Source organism: Elephantulus edwardii, unplaced genomic scaffold, assembly GCF_000299155.1.
Source record: "Elephantulus edwardii isolate Elephantulus edwardi_28Jun2011 unplaced genomic scaffold, EleEdw1.0 scaffold00017, whole genome shotgun sequence".
Lineage (NCBI taxonomy): Eukaryota > Metazoa > Chordata > Mammalia > Macroscelidea > Macroscelididae > Elephantulus > Elephantulus edwardii.
In genome coordinates, this window is record NW_006399767.1 from 27,794,724 (window position 1) to 27,817,907 (window position 23,184).

The 23,184-nt window shown below is 49.1% G+C and overlaps 1 protein-coding gene across 2 annotated transcripts in view; it reads left to right on the forward strand.

The window, feature by feature from the left end:
• The first annotated feature begins 6,621 nt into the window (after window positions 1-6,621).
• The window catches only part of GRM4 (glutamate receptor, metabotropic 4), a 148,785-nt gene continuing 132,222 nt past the window's right edge, over window positions 6,622-23,184 (forward strand). Inside the window, exon 1 of one of the 2 annotated variants that reach the window (XM_006882075.1) lies at window positions 6,622-7,507. In XM_006882075.1, coding sequence (XP_006882137.1) covers window positions 6,989-7,507 — 519 coding nt within the window. In that variant the 5' untranslated portion in view covers window positions 6,622-6,988. The remainder of the gene's footprint in view (window positions 7,508-23,184) is intronic. The other variant, XM_006882076.1, reaches the window with a different exon arrangement.

Genomic DNA, 23,184 nt, shown 5'->3' on the forward strand with positions numbered 1-23,184 from the left:
AGTTGGAGCTGACTCATAGCTGACCCTTCACTGGGTTTTCAGAGGCTATTAATTGCATGGGAAGAGATTGCTCATCTTTCTCCCTCAGAGCAGCCTGTGGGTTCACACTGCCTGCCTTTAGGTTGGTAGTGCAACACCATACCCACTAGGCTACGAGAGAGCACCCTTTGAAGAGAACCATAGGGTAGGGAAAGAGGAGTAATCAATTTAAAGTTTTCTTCTAAGTAATTTCCAATGGTCTTAAGCTACCTCCTCTTTTTCACCCCCTCTCTGTTCCCTTCTTTCTTTCCTCCACACGTTTATCCAGTATCCACACCATACTCGGACCTCTGGAGCAGATCCTTGTTGCTTCACCAGAATGGGAAGGGATGGCTTGTGGGTTCTTGGGGTTTCTGAACTTGGGAGGGTTCCAGATCCTACCTGGTGAGGGGCCTCGGGCCCAGACCCCACTTTTCCTCCCTCCTCTGAACTCTCAGGATGTGGCAGTGCTGGCTGAGCGCTGGGAAGCGTGGCTGTTTTTAGGAGGAATGGGCTCCTGCCAGCCTGGAGTGGGTCGAGGCTGCCAAGATACTGTCTCCTATCCCGATCCTTATTCTACCTGCCTGAACGTATGCCCTATACTCCACCATTAGAATCATTCCTGTGGGCTAAAGAATTGCCTACAGGAGTGCTATTAATATAGAAATAGATTACCTGGAAGAGCCCAGTAGCCATTTATTTATGTCACATTAGACAGCCACTTACGCGTTCATGTATTCACTCGACAAACACAGATAGATTATTATATGCTAGGCGTTTTTCTAGGCTGGGGAGACTGAGCCATCAGCACAAGTAGGACACAATCCCCACAAGTTGTAGCTCAAGTGGGGAGATGGTTGTGTTGCAAGTGTTTGAGGGAGCTAATTAGTCATCCACCGTTCTCCTTGCACCAGGAGTCACATAGGTTGGCAGTGACTCATGGGGCCTCATGTCCAGCAGAACAAAACGTTGCCTGTTTCTGCATCTTTCTCCCACCCGTCATCAGTGGTTTGTGGCTGTTGTTGCCATTGAGTGTAGCACTGCTGTGAGTGTTGTGTCACTCCATCTCACCGAGGGGCCGCTCTTGCCCTGGCTGGTCCCTCTACTCCACCAAACTTCCCCAGGAATTCCTGACAGCTTGTCCAATGCAAGCATGTTGGACAATATTCTGTTGCAGCCCATAAGGTTTTTAAAAACAAATGTCCTTTAATAATTTATTTTATTTTTGTGATTGCTAAGAATATACATGGCAGAACATACCCTCACTCGACAGTTTTCTCTCTGTATGTTTCTGACACTGATTCCCTTCTTTAAGCCGTGTAAGCATTCTCATTCTCTTGCTGAGCTGTTCCTCTCCCATTAACAGAAGCTCACTGCCCCTAAGTTTACTATATAACTTCGAGTTGCTGTTGTCTCTTTGATCCTATGTACATCAATCTTACAAGAGCTTAGTGATGAAGGCAGACATCTTATACTATTGTTTTGGTTTCAGATAATATTTTTAGTTTAAAGTTTCATAAAACCTTAAAGATTGTCTCAGGGCAATACTTGCAGGGGTTTGACTAGATTCCTTGGCTCCAGAAAACCTGGATTCCGTGAAAATTTGAAGTGCTATATCCAGAAATTTTTTCCTGGATAATTTTTACCCCCTTCTGAAGCAGACATTGGCAGTCAGCAGAGAGTTCTTTGTTCGCCCATCAACAGGCTCATCACATGTTATCGGCTAATTTTTGAAGTAGAGATCGTTAGGCTGGAAACTCTCTTGGAACCTTTACCCCATGGCAAAGGGTATTTGAAATACCAGTGGCCTAGCATTGTAGCAACACACACAAACCACCACAGTGTGCAGCACAGCAAACTGACGAGGGTGGTGGGAGGCATAGAGGTGGAGGTCGGATTATGGGCTCTAAAAAGTAGAGCTGGTGCTGTCAGGGTGGAGTGAGGCTTCTGGTTCCCTGCTTCCTGGCTTTGTTCATTTGGGAGGAGATTTGACCTCTCTAGCAAACCTCACCTTTCCCCTGGGAGTATGGAAAGGGGGGCTGCGGAAGTGAGACTCTGGTCCTGTTCCCACACAGGTTCAGGTAAGGCACATCGGCTGCCTTGTGTAAGAAGGGTGAGGAGAAGCCCCAAGCGTTCCCTCCCCTTCCCCTTCCTTCTGTGAGCTGTGGCCCTTTCTTCACCCCTGTGAAAATGTGAGATGTGGGTAATAAGGCATCTAAACAGCTCAGAGATGTAAAACATCATTAATACGTTTTGAGCACAGGGATGGGCCGGACTCAGCTGAAGCAGAGGTGAATTGAGAAGTGCTGAAGGGGACATGGAGGAGGTCATGGGCTAAGAGGTTTGGGCCTTCTGGTAGGAAGAAGAGCAGAGCTCAGGGAGGCTGGGGCAGCCCCAGGTGGGCAGGGAGAGGGTGGGAGCTGATTCCAGGCCCAGTTTGTGATTTCTGGTAGAGCCTTTCTACCTAAATCCTGGGGGACAGGCCTACTGAGGACCTGGTGGCCAGGGGGCGCCCACGCCTCCCTCTCTTGGGAACTGACCCACATAGAACATCAGCTCTAGTGTAGCCCTGTCCTCTGGAAACAAAGTGCAGGGCCCTTGTACCTGACGGTGCCCTTTGTTTCGAGGTTTAACTTCTAGTCTCTCAGTTTTAGGAGAATAAGGGAGCTCAGTAAGAATAATTTGAGTTTTAGTAAATCATGATTGCTCTCTTTAGATGTGGTGTTTTGTGGTTTGTGGTTTTTTTCTGGCTCAGGCTGTGTTTACAGAAGGAAGGGTTTATCTTGGACATGGGGCTTCTGACTGTTAGTACACTGGAATGAGTCACAGAGGCAGATTTAGGCCATTAGATATCAGTGGCGACACCCTGAGTTGTGCCCGTGGGGCACTAAGGAAAATCCTCCTGACGAGTTTTTCAGGAGTGGGGAGGCGCTTGGGCCAGGAAAGGGTAATCTGCCCACGTCGTCCCCCCTGTTCTCACTGAGGAGAGTGTTCTACAAAAGAGTTGTGTTGGGCCGTCAACTTTTTGTCCCTATCCGTTCACAGTGTCCATCCCATTCTGAGTCAGAGAACCTGGGTGGGGGGCGGATTCAGGGAGGGAGGGGAAAGCTAGGAGCCAGAGGGGAGGAGCAAGACAGGGAGGAGGAGGGTAAAGGGGAGGATCAGGAGGAAAGAAAAGGGAGCAGAAGACCAGGGAGGGGGCAGTGTCTGGAGCCACAGTCTTATTGGGTTTGTCACCTAGAAGGAATTTCCTCAGCTATTCTAGGTTTTTAGGGTGCTCTGGTGGCAGTCCCTAGAGCGCTGTGCTGCTAACCCCAAAGCTGAGCTTCCCTGGCCATTCGAATCCATCAGCAAGTCCTCCTGCAGACAAAGATGGACAATCTTCTGTGTGGTTTCCAGCCTCAGACACTCAATGGAGGATCAGCTATGAGTGAGACAGGGAGAGAAATCAATCCATTGGCCTAGGTTTGGGTTTTCCTGGCTACGTTGGAATTCTGTCGGGGCCCATGGATGCAGGAGGAAATTTTGCTGCAGGCCTGCGTCCTCTCTCCCAGGCCTCACCAGCCCTCCTCCTGCCCCTGCAGATGGAAGCAGGCCTGGTGGGAGGAAGGGAGAGGCAGCTCTGCTCTCTCTCCCACCCCACCCCCAGCTCTGCTCCTAGTGGCTCCTTTCACTCATGGAGTATTTTTACTTTTCCCTTGTTACATGATCAAAGGAAGGAAGGGAAGCTAAAAGAGGCAGCGGTTTGCTCAGCTCTTTGGAGAAGTTCACCAAAGGCAGGCTTGGATTGGCCTGAGGGGTGGAGTGGAACCCCCTGTGGCCAGCTGCTGAGGCTCAGGCAAGATGTGGTCTCCATTCTCCTGTGTGTGTGTGTGCGTACACACACTCACATTCTCAGCCCAGACATGCCAGGCGTCAAGGAGAAGCCAGTGTTGAACCCCTAAGAAGCATCTGGAAGCTGAGCTGGGGTTGGAAGCTGTTAAGCACAGATCTCCCAGCCTGAAACTGCCCCTCTGTATCCGCACACTGCTTGTCTCAGTGCCAAACATCTCTTCAATTGAAATGCTTAGAAACCAGTCATGAACTCACAGGATGTTAGAACTGAGTGGGGCCGAGAGCCTTTCTGGTCAGCTCAGTACAGAGGTCGGGGCCTGTGCACCCCTGACACGCCACATGCCTTGGACTGTATGACAGTTCAGGCCTCAGCTTCGTCGTCTTTGAGCTAGGGATAAAAATACCACTTACCTCGTAGGGAAGTAAAGTGAGGATTACACGAGAAAATGTAAGAAAAGCACTTAGAGCGAGCACATAATAAAATGTTGACGCTTGCTATTATTTCTCGGCTGGGCGGGCACTCTTGTTTGAACAGAACGTTGTTTCCAGATGTATAGCATCTCTCGATCTGCCCTGGACACAGACCAGTCAGTCAGTGGTTCCCCTCGTCTTGTGAGAGTAGAAAATGGCTTCAAACATTTCCAAACGCCCCTTCAGGCTGGGCTGTGAGGCTCGGCTGCAGCTTCTCTGGTTTCTCTTTTCAGTCTTGCCTGGTTCTGATATTCAGGCACAGAGCCTCATCGTCTCACTCCCTATAGCCATCTGGGGAGGAAAAACCAAAAGCCAGTTGCCATCAGATTGATTCATACTCAAGACAACTCCATATGTGTCAGGGTAGAACTCCAATCTGTAGGGTTCCCAGTGGCTGTTTTTTAGAAGTAGATTGCCAAGCCTTTCTTGCAAGCTCTCTCCAGGTGGACTCGAACCTCCAACATTTTAGCTTTAGAGCAGTTGTATAATTTGCATCAGTGTCCTAGAAGTCACTTGGAACCACTGCCTGGGAGCTCTGGTGGTCAAGTGGTAAGAAGGGACAATGCCTGGGCAAGCTCCTCGCAGTGATTTACGCCTCTGAAAACCCACTGGAGCTGTGAGTCAGTTCCGACTCCATAGTACACAACAGCAACAACAATTTCTTGGAAAGAGATCTAATAAACTCATTCACATGAAGGTGTGGGTAATGATGACGGCTTCATATTGTAAGTCTCCTTCACCCTTGTCTTTTAGCAGTCTAAACCTTCCCCAAAGCACTGACCCCTGGCTTCAGAGGTGAGGCCTGTGCTGTGACCTCCTACAGAAAGCTTCCCTGACGGCCGCAGCTTGGGGTGTCCTCAGTGTTGAAGTCTGACTGACTTGAACCCAGCTTGACATGCTGTTGGAAGAGTTACATGCTGCTACTAGGCCATTGGTTCACTTGCAGAATGGTGCTAAGGAGACCTATTAGCCATGCTTTTGACCTCTGAGGAGCTAACAGGGAAGAAGCATTTGGATGTGGTGTTGGTCCGCAGGTACATGTATGCCAGAAAAGCTGAGGCTGGATTCTAGGGCCCTGAACTCTCTTCTCTTCCTTGTGGAAAAAGGAGGGCCAGGGACCCCAGGAAGTGAGGAGGTCATGGCTCTGGGCCTCCCACTTGTCCTTGATAGAGGAACCAGGTCTAACTTAAACCTCTGTTTCAACTGGCTAGGGAAACTGAGGTTCAGGAAAGGCCAGTGGCTCGCAGGCCCACATTAGACAAATCTTTTGGGGAAAGGGCCTTGGCTGGAACCCTCGCCAAGCCCTGACTCAGCCTCCAGCCCTCTCCCTGTGGTCTCCTAAATTGAGAGGAGGGAGGCTACTGGCTTTGAGCAGGGAGGCTGGGACAAGAGAAAGAACCCCCAGGGGAAATTAGCCCAAATTAGCAGTGAGAATGAGGAAGAGCTGGTGTTCTCTCCTCTACCCTTGCAGATAAATATTTAATCACAACAACAATAATAATGACGATGATCATGATAATGTGCAGTAGCTCAGGCTGTAACCCGAGCCCCACTCTCAGAGGTAGGAAGTGGGGAGAGGGAGAAAGAGCAAGCTAGAAAGAAAGCCAGAAAGTGGGAGACGGAGGGTGGACTAGCAAGAGACAAGGAGACAGGGCCTTATGGAGGAGAGGCTAGATTTATCTCCGCCTGGGGCAGGTGCGCAGCTGAGGTGGAAATGTGAAAGTGGGAGGGAGAGTTCACCTCGTATTGCCAGATTTCCTCTGTCCCCAGCAGACTCATCTCTCCCCGGTCCTGCTTGGCTTTTAGAGTGAGCAAACCCTCCTCGAACCTGATAAGATTTCCCCCTGAGTGGTATCTTTCCCCCCTTCCTCCTCTTACAGTCCTCAGGACTCAGTTTTCTCATCTCTAAAATGGGTTTGCACTTGCTCTGCCTCAGGGAGAGTGGGACTGGTTTCTTGCAGCTCTGTCATGTGGGTGAGCGTTGAGGAAGGTTCCTCCTCCACCTAAGTTAGATTGAAGCTGTTCCCTGGAACATGTCCTCTCTCATTCCCTGGGCTTCTGATGGCAGTGGATATAGGCTTCAAGAAGTCTTCAAACATGACCTAATTTCTGCCTTAAGTGCTCCCATTTAAACCAGAGTTGAGCAGCAGCCGGGAGAAAACCAAGTTCAGGAGATTTATGGAGTCTTTGGAGATAACCTCCAGCATCTCCTCTGTTCCGGCTCCTGATGAGAGATCAGAATAGCTAATGTCTTCCATGAGCTTCTGTTTGATACTCTCTATCTCTTTTCCTTCTAAGGTTGGTAGGAGGAGAGGATCCGAGCTGTTTTCTCCTTGATGCCAAGATTTGGAAAGTGCACATCTTTCCACTGTCATCACCAAGGGCTGGCCCGCAGGACGTGGGGACGAAGACCAGAGCCTTGCTACCATCCCGGCCACCGTCCACTGCCTGTGGTGGCCATGGACTGTGCAGAAAACTGAGCTTCGCCCTGCAACAGGAGGAGGTGGCAGAACTCACCAGTATGGTCCACCGGATTGGCTGCCCTCAGCCGCCCTGCTGCTAAAGCGACCCTGGAGAGACTGGTGGGGACCCAGGCTGTGCAGCCAGGGGCCTGCTGGGGCTAGGAGCAGGGCCTGCCGTTCATGGGTCTCTAGGAATTTCCGAGATGCCTGGCAAGAGAGGCTGCGGCTGGTGGCGGGCTCAGCTGCCCCTTTGCCTGCTCCTTAGCCTTTACGGCCCCTGGGTGCCTTCCTCCCTGGGGAAGCCCAAAGGCCACCCCCACATGAACTCCATCCGTATAGACGGGGACATCACGCTGGGTGGCCTATTCCCCGTGCACGGCCGGGGCTCCGAGGGCAAGGCCTGTGGAGAGCTCAAGAAGGAGAAGGGCATCCACCGTCTGGAGGCCATGCTCTTTGCTCTGGACCGCATCAACAATGACCCGGACCTGTTGCCCAACATCACGCTGGGCGCCCGCATCCTGGACACCTGTTCCAGGGACACCCATGCCCTGGAGCAGTCGCTGACCTTTGTGCAGGCGCTCATCGAGAAGGACGGCACGGAGGTCCGATGTGGCAGTGGCGGCCCACCCATCATCACCAAGCCTGAGCGTGTAGTGGGGGTCATCGGTGCTTCAGGGAGCTCGGTCTCCATTATGGTGGCCAACATCCTTCGCCTTTTCAAGGTTAGTGCCTGGCTGGCTGGCCTCTGTGCGCTCTTCCAGTAGACCTAGCCAGCCTCCTCTTCTCCAGGCTCCGGGCAGCTTTCCTCTGTGAGCAGTGTTTGAGAATTTGGGGGTAATTTTGGGAGTAGAGAAGAGTGAAGGTATGTGGAGGGAGCCCACGGGTACCACTGACCATGGTGCTGAAAAGGCTCTTGTCACCACAGGCTCTCATGAGAATTCTGAGCTAGAACAGAAGGGAGGAGATAGATAGGTAGACAGACATAAGAAATCATAGACTGATAGATAAACAGATAGCTAGAATGGGCATGGGAATGTAGGAGATTGCCAGGGAGGAAATGAAAGACTTCTGTTTTGTTTTTTTTGTTTTTTTTTTTAAGACTTCTGTTTTGACATTGTTTTCAAATAATGGCAATTCTCAGGAAAAACATATATTCCTTTTGGGTGGTTGAGGAATGCATGTGGTCTTCCCACCTCACCCTGAGATGGTTCGAAGATATATCCCGGTGTTTTTTTTTTTTGTGGAGGGTAAGCCTCCTATATTGGCAGGGAATGGAGATGAGGATAGAGAAAACAAGCCAGGAGGCCGCAGGCGGGTGTGCTCTGGGGGCCTGCACCCAAGCCTCCCTCTCGTATTTCCTCCCTCTGCCCTTCTTCCTGCACACCTTTCTCCCTTCCCTTCTGGAATCCTTCCCTGCCCCCTCCTCGCCGCCTCCCTTCCTCTCTTCCTGGGGCAAGAGCTGCTGATTTGCAATTCAATTGGAGCCAAGTGCTTCGCTAAGCTGCTAAAACAACTGAAAGCTACTGGGTAGAGAGAAAAACATTACAAGCATTTTACCAATAATTATGTGCCCGCTCCTCTCTCTCGGAGCCTGCCTGGTTTGCTCTCTGTGTGAGCGTATCTGTGTGAGCGTGTAAGTATGTGTATGTGTAAGGTGAGAGAGAGAGAGAACGGACGGATGCACGAGGAAGCCGCTGGGCTGCCCCCTCCCCACCCGGGCGTCATCTCTCAGCCTCTGGAGCTGGCCCTCTCTCTTCTCAAAGTCTCCAGAGTTATGGAGTGGGCTGAGACAGGCTGTTTAGCGGGGTAGGAAAAGCTGAGGCTGGATACTTCTCACCTGGGCCTTTTCTGGAAGCCATTAGCCGAACTCCCAAGATGCATCTGTACTTGGGAGTGTCTCTGGGGGCTGGAGCAGGAGGAGGAGGAGGAGGAGGAGGAGGAATGACAAAGGAGGCTTGAGTTTTGAGATGGGGGTTGGGAAGGTGGTGATGGAAGGAAGATGGACTGAGCTGGGCTGGGAGCCAGAAAGGAGCCTGAAGGGGTCCTGTCGCAGTCTCTGGGCTGGTCTTGGGCCTCTCAGGTTGTGACGCCTGTTTGCCCTGTGTCCACAGCGTTTGCTTGTGCTGTGTCGTTCTCACAGAAAGGGCCTCTTCTGAGCATTGGTTTTACCTGATGACCTGGATGAAAACACTATTTTAATTTTAAAATAAATGGATGCATTATGAAGGATGATGCAACATTTGTATGTGGTTTTAAGATGCAGCGGGAGACTTGAAGGAAATTTTGCCCTTGTAGTGAACAATTTAAACACTCCCCAGGGTCTTGTGTTCACTCCTGGTTATCTTTCAGGGTTCCTGAGCAGAGCAAGGTTTAGGAAGGTCCAGTCCTTCCATCTCATTCCATTTGCAGTGAGAAGTTGAGAGCCAGTGGGGAGGAGAAGCAGGAGGACCCAGAGCTAGTGGTCAGGGCCTGGTGATGGCTGGGGACAGCTGAGTCATCACTTCTGCCTGCTGGTCCAGGCCTGGGAGACAAAGCAGGCAGTGCTGGTCATGAGAGCAAGTCAGGGCTCCTTGTTATCCTGTCAGCGTGGGACACAGCACTTGAGACCCCCACCTCCTACCCGAAAGCCAAACCTCTAATGGGACTACTGCATTCTCCTTACCTGAGCTTTTTAATAGACATGGTTTTTCACTCTGAGTGTTTTTAGAAAGATGGTAAACTACCTCCCGGCTGTCTGCTATCATTCAGGGAAGTCAGGCTGCTTCACAGACAGTGAGGGGGTCATAGGGGCTAAAAGGGCCCATCACTTGGCGCATGTCATAGGTTTAGAGAATGGTCACTGTTAATATTAAGCCTTACAGTGTGTTCTTGGAAACCCAGCTATTTCAAGATGAGGTTATTAGTATCCTAAACAGAAGAGAGGGCTGTGATCAGGAAGTTTGGGAGGTGGGCTGCCTAGGGTCCAACAGCTGAACAGCCAGGTGCTCATGGCTGGTCTTCATCCTCTCCCCACAGAGTCAGCTATGCACGTGGCCACAGCCTCAGTTTGCCTCCTCAGGCCAGAGGAGTTGGAGGGGGCTGGGACTCCAGGGTCAGGGGTTTTCCAGGCTGCACAGAGAACAGCCAGCAGAAGTGGGAAGGAGAGAAGTGAGAGGTATCAGTGGGGAAGGAAGGAGGGATGGGGTTAGTAGGGGAAGAGAAGAATAGGAGGACGGGGAGATAAGAACCATGGGGAGATAGACAGCTGTGGTCTGTGTTCCCTGGGTCCCTTTTAACAGCGTTAATGTTCTAAGCTGGCGACAAGAGGGCTCCTCAATAATTAAACTGAAAGAAATGAGAGGCAGGGTGAGAAACTTAAAAGCCATTTACAGAGACAAAATGATTGAACTTTGGGGAGGGAGGTCAGCAGTGGGAGCCTCAGGAAGGAGAAAGTGAGGGAGGGACATTTGGGCGTGCAGGAGGGAGGCCCCCTTCTCTGGCCTCTAGGGTCTGGACTGGCAGGTGTCCATTTCAAAGGGCACCTTAGTGACCCTGACCCCTTTTCTGGCTCTCTGACAAGGCGCTTAATGGGGCCTGTTGGGAACTTGGCATCTTAGGCTGTGATTACAGCTATCCTTCCTGCAAGAGGTGGATTTCCGGGGTGTAAATCAGAGAAGAGTCTGGGTTTGGGGGCGTTTCCTGCATGAGAATGCTAATGATATGCAGTCAGGGCCTGGGCTTGAATAGAACTTACAGTTGTCAGAGGTGGAAGGGATCATCTTGTTGTTACACAAACAAAGTCAGAGCCTAGACTATTACCTTCCAGATCCCCTGCTCATATAAACTGATTTGGAAGTGACACTCGAGCCAGCCCTTCTCTGGGACCATATACCTCTACTCTGGGAAGTTATGGGTCTGGTGGCTATATTCTTAACTTTTCTGTTCCCATGCCTTATTTTTTGGCTTCAGTCTCCCAGGACAAGTGTATATTGATGGCTATGTAAATACCTTCTGGAGGGCATCCCAAGTGCAGAGGTTTATTTAGCCCTAGCTCTGGAGCCAGGTAGGTCTGGACTCGAATCTCTCCTCTACTAGAGTATTTAATTCTGCTCTTCATATCAGTCATGCACACCATAGTGTAAATGAGCCAACAAGAGCTTTTCCTTGTTGCTTGAGAACAGACATTATTGAAGGTGGAAAGCAGATCTCTCCCAGGGCCCTGAAAGCAAGCTGTTTCCAAACCTTGGGGTCAGAGGGATTTAGTGACCCAGAATTCATTTTCATTCAGCTCCTCATTCATTTTTCAGTGGAGAAAACGGAGTCTCAGAAAGGGGAGTGGCAACACAGGGTGGTGGTTCAGAATTTGGGCATTGGAGCCAGGGGTTTGATCACCTGGGCAAGTGGCTTAACTGTCCATTGCCTTCAAACTCACTGCACTAGAGTCAGTTCTGACTCTCAACGACTCTCCAACAAGTTTCTGAGGCTGTAAATCACAATAGGAAGATAATGCCTGGTTTTCTCTTGTGGAACCACTGGTGGATTTGGACCAACGAGTTGTGCAGCCTTGGTTAGGAGCACTACGGGCTGGACTCCAGAACTCCCTGTGCCTTGCTGTTGTTGTGTGCCGTCGAGTTGGAACCGACCTGCAGCTGACCCACCGGTGGGTTTTCAGAGGCAGTAAATTGCACCAGAGGAAACTGCCCATCCTTCTGCCCTGGAGCAGCTGGTGGATTTGAACCACGTGACTTCGGCATCGCAGCACAGCTTCTTGTCATTAGATCACCAGAGTTCTCCACTATGCCTTAGTTTCCTCATTTATAAGATGGGAATGATAATGGTCTAAACCTTATAAACCCTCACTCAACTCTTTGCCATTAAGCTAGAACCAACTCCTACCTGACCCTCCACTGGATTTTGGAAGTTGTAATTTGTGTGGGAGGAGATTGCCTATATTTCTCCCTTGGAGCAGCTACTGGATTTGAACCACTGAAGAGATGCAGCCTTTGGGATAGCAGTGTAGCTCCCTAGGGACTGGGCCACCAGAACTCTCCAAACCTTATAGTCTAGGTAAGGAAATTAAGGGTTAATGCCTGGAAAAGGCCCTGCACAGTGCCTGGCACACAGTCAGCCCACAGGAAATGTCATAGCACAGCTTGTAGCTGGGCCTTAAGTCAGCAGGAGAGACTCCACCGATGCAGAAGAGGCTGGAGCGGGCGGGCAGTGACAGACGGTGACCTTTGTGGCTGATCCTGAGAGGACCTCACCATCTGCTGGGCCTCTTGCATCTTCCTGCCTTGTGTTGAGACTATGCAGCAAGCCTCCCTTTGTCGCTGTCACAACAGTGGGGCTTGTGGAATGGTGTGGAAGGGGGGCAGGAAGGGACAGGCAAGAGAGGGGACAGAGGGACATAGCCCACAGGTGGTGGGCAGGTGTCACCCCCCAGCCTGGCCCATGAGCACTCTTTTCCCCATGCGGGACTGTAGGTGCCGTGAAGCCTGCTTCTAGAGAAACATGGGCTTCCTCGCGCTTTCCTCCTCTGTTCTCAGCATCTAGGGCTCCTGGAGAATCTTTGTGGCTTTGGTAACACAAGAGGTTTTGTTGGGGATGTGGCTTTTGTGTCTTCAAAGTGTTTTCATAACCCAACCAGGAGGAGCCTGGTTCACTAACCCTCCACATCCTCTCCATTTCCCTTGACAGGGCCATCCTTCCAGCGCCCAGACACTGGGTGCCACTTGTAACCACTCTCTCCCTCCCTCTCAAAGCACATTCTGCCTATTGGCAGATCTATCTGTTGCTCATCTGGGTATCACCACCCCTCGGCCTCAAGGTCTCAAACATGGACCGTTGCAGAAATGTTTGCTCCCCTCTCCCTGCCTCTAAGCATGCCTCTCCGCAGCCAGACTTTCACTCAGCAGTAGGAGAGATTTTTCTAAAACCAAAATCAGATCAGCTCACTCCTGCTTAAACCTTTCATTCGCTTCCTGTTGGTCTTAGGTTAAAATTCAGGTTCCTTGCTTGTCTGAGAGGCTTTGTGCTGTTCGGTGCTCTTGGCCATATCCCTTTGTCTCTTTTTGGGCACGCTCTGCACCAGCCACACTGTTGTTTTTATGCTCCTCGGAGACACCATGCTGTTCTCCCACAACAGGGCCTTTGCACCTGCTGCCTCCTCTGTTTGCAATGTTCTTTCCCCCCTCTTCACGAAGCTGGAGGCTTCTCATTCAGCCTTCAGCTTAAATAGCCTTTAATCACAGACACTCCTCTGCCTCTGGTTGTCCTATCTTACCTCCCTATTATTTTTCTTTACGGCAGTCATCACAGTTTGTATCCATGCATGGATTTGTTTGCTTCCCCTTCTAGACCTATAATTGTGTTGATTGTGCAGTCACAGTCAACACCCATGGTAGCAGCAGTCAAGAAATCAAAAGATGTACTGCAGTGGGGAAATCTGTTGTCAAGGACCTCTCTTCAGTGCTTAAAGAGCAAGTATGTCAGTTTAAAGACTAATGTGTGCCTAATGCTATGATATTTTCAATTGCTGCTTCTTTTTTTTATTCAGTTTTTTTCCCCAATTTTTTTTTCAATTGCTTCTTCTGTATCAGAGAGTTGGAAGACTGAAGAATTGATGCCTTTGAACTGAGGTGTTGGTGTAGAGTATTGAATATACCACAGACTGCCAAAAGAACAAAGAAATCTGTCTTGGAGAAAGTGCAAGTGGAGTGCACCTTAGCTGCAAGAATGGTGAAACACATACTTCGGGCTGCTTGTCAGGAGGGGTTAGTCTTTGGAAAAGGATGTTACTCCAGGAAAGGCTGAAGGTGAACAGAAGAGAGGAGGACCACTTAGCAAGATGGATTGACACAGTGATTACAGTAGGCTTGAGCATGTCGGAGATTTTGAGGGTGGCGCAGGATAGGGCAAGGTTCCATTCTTTGTCTTAAGGTTGTTATGCGTCCTAGTCAACTCAACAACACCTAACAGCAGTAACTACTAGGCCCAGGAGCCAACTTTGTTCCATAGCCTGTTTGTGTATGATCAACGAGCTAAGAATAGTCTTTATGTTTTTAGTTATTTGGGAAGAATAAAATGAAAAATAATATTTCACGAATTCAGAGGTTAGTGTCCATAAATAAAGTTTTATTGGAACCCATTCATGTTAGTGACTACCCCAGAACTGAGTAGGTTAGACGGTAGATAAGCTTCACCTAGGGAACCCTGGTGGCTTAGTGGGTAAGGAGATGGGTAAGGCAAGTGGTTTGAATCCACCAGTTGCTCCTTGGAAAAAAGATGGGCAGTCCCTTCTTCCTATGTGATTTTTCTGCCTCTGAAACCCCACTGGAACATCAACTATGAGTTGGTTCCTATTTGAAGGAACATAACAACAACAACAACAACAACAGCAACAACAACGTAGTTTTGGAATTTGTGGGTGGTTTAAACACTCACTCGGTTGCTAGCTGGTTTGTCAGACTCCCAGCTGATGCCTGGCCCTGTGCTGGCAGGCCTTCAGGGAATCTTGGCTGAACAAATGAATGAAATGGAAAATGGGAGTGAAATGCCTTCCGTCCCCAACACCACAGGAAACTGCAGGGTGTTCGGGGTGTCCCATTGCTCAGGCTGTGCGGGTTCCCGGCTATGGTGATGGGGGTGGCTGGGCCCACCTTACCACTGGGTCAGGTCAGTGCTCACCACTTTGAAGATTCCAGGGACAGCAGAAAGTGTTTCCTAACCCGAAACACCTCCTCCTGTTCTCCACAGGCTTCTGGAATTCCTTTCACCTAAAAGCTTTGCTCCCTCTTTAAGGATATCCTCCACTCCGCTTTAGACTGCTATTAGAGATTAGTCCTACCTGAGCTTGCTCAATAAATGTTCAGAGGGGTGCATGTGTGTAAGTCAGGAGCTCCCCCTAAGAGGTGGCTGAGGTGGAGTAACCACACCCTTTAGGTAGTGCTTTTTCTGTGCTCGACATTGTTTTAAGAGCTTAATCATCACAATACCCTCTGGGGTGGGGGTGCAGTTGTTATCACCGTTTTACAGATGGGCAGCTGAGACAAAGAGAAGCTAAACAGTATGCCCCAGGTTACACAGCTTAGTAAGTGATAGAGCTGGGACACAAACTACCTCTCTGGTCTCTTTTACCACCCTGTTCTTCTGTTTCTTGGCCCTTTGACAGACTGTGTTCAAGACCTGGCTTTCTGTTTTAACTCACTGCATGACTTCTCCAAGCCTCAGTTTACACATCTGTGAAAGTGGCGTGATGATCTCCACTTCTCCCCACCCAGTAGTGATAATGTGGCTCTGGGGATGCTTTTGATAGGCAATTTGAGCAGGTTTTGAGGGGCATTTGAGGAACTTTTGATGGGCATTTGAGAGCTTATGAGGTCCCGCTAGGGGAGTGGGGAAGGCGAGAAGAGGGGGGAGGTACAGGAAGTGGGTCTCACCGAGGGTGACTGGGCTGTCCACATGCTCTTGGGTGCATCCCCTTCGAAGTTCTGCCTATTTTCTCTGAAGTGCACCTGGAGTTGCAGAATGCCTCTGAAGGTGGGAAAATTGGTCATGAGGGGTTTGAGAATGGAAGCAGACAGGATTTCAGCTCTGATGCCTGAATCAGCAAATGAGCTCTTCATGGCAGAATTAAAAGGAGGGCGTGGAGGCCTCTGGGGAAGCCTCCCTGGAGACGCCTGAGAGGCTCCTGGAGTCCCACCCCAGCTCATTGGTCCCTGGGGCCAGGCGTGTGGCACTGTGGAGGGGCTGAGGTGGGGGCTCAGCCTGGGGCCACAGGGTGAAGATTATTTGCTTCTGGCTCTCTCTCCTTTCTCTCTCACTTGGATTTCCAGTCCACCTATAAAATCAGTTTGCTCACTCACCAAACTTGTGTTGAACAGCTCCTCTGTGCCTGGCTCTGGGTCACAGCAGGGGTTCCCTGTGTCCCCTGCACATTGGAATCACTTGGGAAGTTTGGAAGAGCCTGGTACCTAGGCTCCACCCAGAAATTCAGATTTTTTTTTCTGGGTTGGGACCTGGAGTGCACAATGTGACCCCAGGTGGAGGACCACAGTTCAAAGTGACCTCCATAAAGTCAGAAACAAGCAGACAAAGGCCTTGCCCTGGTAGAGCTTCTGTTATTCTGCGTTCAGGACCCATGGTATACACATGGCACGGGGATGTGGGATGGGTATGGTGGGGTGAGGAGTAGTGGACAGCAATAGCACAAGGAGTCATGAGGGGAGGGGAGCACAGTTTAGACAGGGGGCTTCAACTCACCTCATTGCCACTGAGTCAGAACCAGCTCATGGCTGACCCTCCAGTGGGTTTTCAGAGGCTAAGAGTTGCATGGGAGGAGATTACCCATCGTGCATCCAAGGAGCCACTGATGGATTTGAACCACCTGTCTTTGGGTTGAGAGCACAGTTCCCTACCCACAAGGCAACCAGAGCTTCCTAGATACGGTTGATAGAGGTGGCCTTTTTAGAGAAGGGACTTTTGTGAATGGAGTGAAGGGACTTCTGTGTACCCATCTGGAGGAAGTGTGTTCCAACAACAAGCTTCTCTGGAGCTTGCTCATCTCGTCTGTGGAAGGGGAAGAGAACAGTGTATGTGGTGTGTTTCAGGATGAAGTGTCTGAGAGGGAGTTGAGAGCAGTGTGAAGGGAGCAGGCTTGTGGTGGGGGCTCAGTATGCTCAGTCTCTCTAGCTAACATAGTGTTTAAGGGGACTTCAGGGGAAGGGGCTGTAGGTGTGGTCGAGCCCTGAAGGTCAAGTCGTTGGCATTGGGGATGGGCAGGCAGCTGGCCCTGGACATAGGGATGAAAGAGCATTGGACTCCACGCTACATGATGGCACTGAATCTTTGCATCCTGCACACTGTGAGGGAATCTGCTGTGGGTAACAGTAGGGGTGATGGGGAAGGTTATCCTCTCACAGCTTGGGGGTGTCCTGCGCTCTGAGAGAGGTTCTGCCTCAGCTCATTGTGACTTACAGACCACTGTCCTTTCTGTAAAGTGAAGGCACTGGATTAGATAGTTCTGTCTGCCACTTTTGTATTGTTGTCAAAACATGCACAAAACCTTTGCCAATGTCTGCAAGTACTATCCAGTGACATTGATTACAGTCTTCAAGTTGTGTAACCATTTCCACTATCCTTTTCTGAATCATCCCACCACCATAACTATAAACTCAGTGTCCTCAATGCAAAAACTTCCCCTTTCCCCTCTCTCCCACTCTTGTAAGTCAATAATAATCTTTGGTTTTGGTGTAATTGCTTGTTTCGTCTAAGTTAGATCATGCGGTGTTTGTCCCATTGTTACTGACGTCGTTCACTCAGCATGATGTTTTCAAGGTTCATGCGTACTGTGGCATCATCAGGACTTTCTCTTTAGAGTTGATTAATATTCCACTGAGTGTATAGACTGCATTCTGCATCTGCTTGTCAGTGGATGGACATTTTGATTGTTTCCATATTTAGTGGATTATGAAAGATGCTGCTGTGAACATTGGTGTCCAGGTTTCTGTTTGCATTCCTGCCTTTCTTCTTACCTAGGGTTGGGATGGCTGGGTCACCTGTTGGTTCTGTGATCAGCTTTTTGAGGAACTGCTAAGTTCTTTTCCGCAATGATGCTCCCTCGTCTGTCCACTCTTCTTTTCTGCCAAGGGAGTGCAGCAAGGGACCTCCATGTTGCATGGCCACCAGTGGACTTTCCATTCATCTCTCCATCCTGCCTGGGCCCCGCATAACCCTGACTGACCTTTACCTGGGCCACGCACTTTTCTATAATGTTCTTGTTAGCAAATAGGCTTAATCCCATAAGCTTTTCCTGATCTCCAAGGACAGAGATGTCTGTCTCTGGGTGTGTGAGCATCAGGACAGCACACCTGAGATTCCCCACAGTCCTGCTTTGGTGGCCTACTGAATAGGGAGTGGGACTCCCAACCCAAAGGCAGGTAGTGTGAATCCACCAGCTACTCTTCAAAAGAAAGATGGGTAGTCTCCTGTGGTGCATTTTACAGCCTCAGAAAACCTGCTGGAGGAACAGCTGTGAATCTATTCCGACTCCATGGTGCTCGCAGTAACAACCATGGGCATGTTGAGGACAGGATTAACTGGACTCTATTGGTCCTTCCTATCCCTCAGTGCCTGGCCCAGAGACAGACAGACAAGTCAGGAGACCCTCCAGCCATGGGACTAGGTTGTTAGGGTCCCTGAGGTAGGGCAAAGTGGGGATGGGATTTACATCAGCCTAAAGGATTAAACCCACTGCTCCCACCCTACCCCCATCCCTAAATGAGCTGTGTGCTTTTCATTTTCCTTCCAATTTATTAAACTACCATTTTTATGACCCAGACATGTTAGAAATGAAAAGAAGGCAAATTCTGCTTTATATTCCAATTGACCTTTAAGCTTGGCACTCGCTCCAGTGGGTCTGGGCCGGGCGAGGTGTTGAGAAGCTGGTGACGGGCCTCGTTTCCTGGTTCCATGGCTGCCTGAGTCATGGTAGAAGCTATGTGGCAGGGGCTGGGGGGGAGCAATATCACCCATAGTCTTATTCCCTGTTTCCATGTGTTTTTCTCCCTAACTCCTTGCCTCCTTTCTGACTCTGGACTTTCTCTGTTTCCCTCTCATGTCCTCCTTTGTTCTTTCTCTTAGGGCCTGTCCAACTCCTGTCTCTCTGGCTCTGTCTTTGAGTCTCTCTTTGCTTGGGTGACATGGGTTAGTCCTGTGTCTGGTGTCCTGTAGTTAAAAGCAGAAGGCAGAAGTAGCCGATAACCTACCTGTCCCTTGCCAGAGGGGCTGTAGCCTTATGCCTGCTCTGGCATCCACCTGTCTGTCCACCTGGCTCACACCTTGATTAGAGCTGTTAGATACTCATCCCACCAGGTGCGCCTCCTCTGACTCAGGAAGCCACCAAATATCCCCAGAAATTGCCTCTTGAACATGCAGTCTGGCCGTGGGCGTGTCTTGGTGCTGTTCTGATCTCTACTGGCTGTGCTGATGGGTTGACGAGGGCTGGCTCTTGCCAAGGCTGTGGTGAGGCCAGGCCAGTCAAAAGGCATGGACCCACTTCAGTGAGGGAAAATGGCAGCATGAGTTCAAATCCCGGCTCTGCCACGTACGGGCTCTATGGTCTTGGGCAGGTCACTTAACTTCTCCGAGCCTGAGTTTCACATTGTAAAATGGAGTGGTGGGGTATTTGCTGAGTCTCAGATGAGGTCATGTGCAGTGACTGGCACAGGGCATGGCATGTGCAGGTTTGAAAATATCTAGCTGTTGTGAGGTGTGTCCATGGGTGAGGAGGAGGTGGATTCTCTTCCCCATCAGCTCTCTCCGTCCTTCCTGGACTCCAGTCTCCTCCGGCCCTCAGCCCCTCCTTGGGATCCACTGAGAGGTGCCCCAGGGTGCCCAGGAGGAGTGTGCTGTCAGTCCTGCTCCCCCTCCACCCGGCAGCTCAGGTGGAAGCAGGTCTCAGAGTTGTCTCCCCCCCTCCAGCCTTCCCCAAGAGCCTCAGGCGAATTGAAAACTCATTATAGCTGAATTATCCTGGAGGGAGGGAGCCCGCTGAGCACCCCCCACCCTACCCTGGCGAGAGTGGAGTGGACCTAATGGGTCCTCTGGTGTCTGGGGTCAGGCTGCAGAGTGAGGCGAGGCAGCACTTACCTCATCCTCTGTCTCTCCTGGGGCTGTGGTTTGGGGAGAGGATGGGCAGCATTAACCTCTGTCAGGCATATGGGGGCTGAAGTGGGGGGAGAAGGGGTTGTGTCAGTGCAGCCCTCTCGTCCAAGGCTCAACACTGCTTCTCCCCTTTCCAGCTCAGGCCCTGGAAGCTGTCAGTGCGGCCCCCACTCAGGGCTGCAGAGAGGGCAATGCTTACCTTTATGGATGGATTTCAGGCTGAGGTACCAGCCAGGGGAGAGGTCTTGAGGTTCAGAATTTCAGTATATGTGAGGGATTTCCAGGAGAAGAAATTCCAGGGAAGAAATTCCAGCAGGAAGCGGAGTGTGCGTCGCCTTCACAAATACTTGTTGTTATTATGTGCCATCACAGCAGAACTGACTCATAACTGACTCTCCAGCAGGTTTTCCTTGGCAGTTAATGACATGGGAGAAGATGGCCCATCTTTCTCTTGTAGAACGACTGTGGATTTGAACTCTGTGCCTTCATATTGGCAACATAGCTCCTTACCACTAGGGCATCAGAGTTTCCGCTGTGTGTGTGTGTGTGCATGAGCATGTGCCATTGAGTTGGAGCAGAACCATAGCTCATCTTCCAGTGACTTGTAAGAGGCAGTAAATTGCACAGGAGTTGATTGCCCATCTTCCTCTCATGGAGCAGCTAGTGGTTTCAAACTATATACCTTTGTGGTGACAGCACAATTCCTTACCACTGAGCCACCAGAGATCTCTCCCTACTGTGTCAAGCATGACTCATAGTGACCCTAAGAACAAAAGGCCTGAAGCCCCTCTACAACTATCAACATTTATCAAAGTTCATAGATATATATGATATCTATATATCTTGATATATGTAATATATATGTAGATAGATAAATAAAAATGAAAAATGTGCAGTGTGTCCTGCCTGGTGGCCAGGCCCCCAGCTTATTTTCTTTGCTGTGTAGCACTCCATGGTTTGACTCTCCCCTCTGTTCATTTATTTAGTCATTCCACTATGGAGGCAGTTCCTGGGTTATTTATCTGGTTTTACAAACAGCTGTGTAAGCAATATTGCCAATATTTCCTTATGTTCCTGGAAGAACTTCTCAAAGGTCTGAGAATAGATTGCAGGCTTGTGAGCCTCACTGGTGTAGAGGATTACATACTGGTCTGCTGATTGAAAGGTTGGTGGTTTGAATCTACCAGCTCTTCTGTGGTAGAAGGATGAGGTAGTTTGCTCCTGTTAAAATTTACAGCCTCAGAAATTTGATGGGAGGGTCACCGTCAATTGAAGTGGACTTGACAGCAGTGAGGTGCATTTGAGGTAGGGAACAAGCGAGCCCTCATGGTGTAGTGGTTAAAGTGCTCAGCAGCTAACCAGAAGGCGAGCAGTTAAAACCCATCAGTCACTCCATGAGAGAGGGATGTGACAGTCTGGGTCTACAGAGATTCATAACTTTGAAACCTCTGAGGCAGTTCTGTTCTGTTCTGTCCTATAGGGTTTCTATCGGTTGGAATTGACTGAGTGGGTTTAGGTTTTTTAGTTTAGGGAGCAAGCATCCAGTATGTTCCTAGGTGATGTGTGTTCTCCATATTCTCTGCAGGGAAACCTATTACTAAACCTGCCTCCATACTGGAATCTTCCTGGAGGATTGTTAAAATCTGGGGTTTCACAAGGTTCCTGAGACTAAGCCCAAGATGGACTCTCATCTGTGCAGCCTGTTTTATTTATCAGGCTCCCAGAGGCTTGTTGGTCCTGCATCTGGAGGCACCATAGTTGAGCATGAAGCCTGCTTCTAGAACCTCCACTCACTCACTGTGTGACTTTGGGCAAGTTGCTGGTTTTCTGTGCCTGAGTGCCCTCATTACAAAATGGGAACAGTGCTGACAGTGAAGACTCAAGTTGGGGTTAGTTTTCATTTTTCTGGGTGTGGGTAGCTTAAATTGTAATTATTTAAAAAAAAATAATACTATGTGTTCCATGAAAGTTTACACAACGAATGAGTTTCCCATTAGGCAATTTTTATACAAATTTTTCAGTGACATAAGTTAATTTTTCACAATTTATCAACCTTTGATTACATTCTGATTGTTCTATTTCTAGTAATCTAGTTTCCCCATCTCTTTATCTTCTCATCTTTGCTTTAATTGAGTAATTGTTGACTTCATGGTTTTGTGTAGATGAATTTTAGGAGAGCTTCATACTTACCTTTTAAGGTGATCTTAAGAGATGGTTTCAGTTAAAGGCTTAAAGAGCATCTCAGAGTGATAGTGTCAGGGAGTCCTCTAATCTCAATTACTCCAGAAAGTCTAGACTTTTTAAAGAATCTGAGTTCTGCTCTATGTGGTTTTTTTCCATTTAATCAGGGTCCAACTACTGTAGTTGATCAGAAAGGTCTGTAAGGGTAGCTGGACACCATCTAGATCTTCTGGTCTCGGTAGATGAGCCTGTGTCCTGTAGACTGCTTTCTTCTTTGAGACTTTGCTTGCCTTCTTAATCTTTTGCTTCTGACAACTCGAGACCAATTAATTGAATCTTAGATGGATATTTGCAAGCTTTTAAGATGCAGACTCTACTTAATTCACTAGGATGCAGACCATGAACTTTAGGCTAATTAATAGAGTTGTCCATGAAACTAAAGTAACAAATCTCCAAACTCAGAAAAATTAATTTCTCAAGATGTTTAGTGATGTCTAAAAACTATCTTTAATTGTATCCTCTATGAATATGTTGTTGATTGCCTTTGAGTCGAGCACAACTCATAGCGACCCTATGAACAAAAGGCCTGAAGCCCCTCTACAACCATCGATATTTATCAAAGTTCAGAGAGTTTCTGGAGGCATGTTGTTTAGGAAGTGGATGCCACTCCTGCTTCCAATATATAGGGAGAATATATATGCTTGCACAAACTTATGTGTACATCTAGATACTTCTGTCTGTGCACTTGTGTAAATGTGCTTTTACTGACCTGGTACACCCATATGCTAATATACATACTTGCATGACCATATGCACATATTTTAGTCATTGTTGATGTTGAGATTTGTGATATGTCCAGTTTGCTGTAGCCTAGCTTGGTGCTGTTGTTATCCAGAGAAGGACCATGCCTCCCTGATTCCATCAGTGAAGTCAGATTTGGCTACTTTTTTGATCTCAGTTTTGTGCAGATACTTGGCCTACCTTTGGAAATGCACATATAGGCCAAGGACCCTGCTTTTAGAGTTGTGTGAGTGGTGATTTCATGATGCTGGAGTGAGTGCTGTAATAGGGATCTACTTAAGATCCCTATTATAGTATTGGGATGGAGTGTAAGAGAAAGCTTCCCTATTGTTGTTAGATGCCATTGACCGTGACTCATAGTGACCCTGTGAACAGCAGATCTGAAATTTGCTTTATTCTTTGCCTTATTCATGATCAACACCATGCTCAAGTCCATTGCTACAGTCCCTGTGTCAATCCATCTTGTTGAAGGTCTCTCTTTCTCTGACCCTTCACCTTTCTTAGTGGCTGGACTCACCTGACAATATGCCCACAGTCCGTGAGGTGAAGTTTCACTATCTTTGCCTTTAAGGAGCACTCTGATTGCACTTCCTCCAAGACAGACTTGTTTGCTCTTTTGGCAGTCCATGGGATATTCAACACTCCTTTCCAGCCCTACAACTCAAAGGCATTGATTCTTCTTCTGTCATCCTTAGTCATTGTTCAACTTTCAGATGCATAGCAAGTGATTGAAAAAACCATGGCTTGGATCAGGTGCACCATAGCCTTTAAAAGG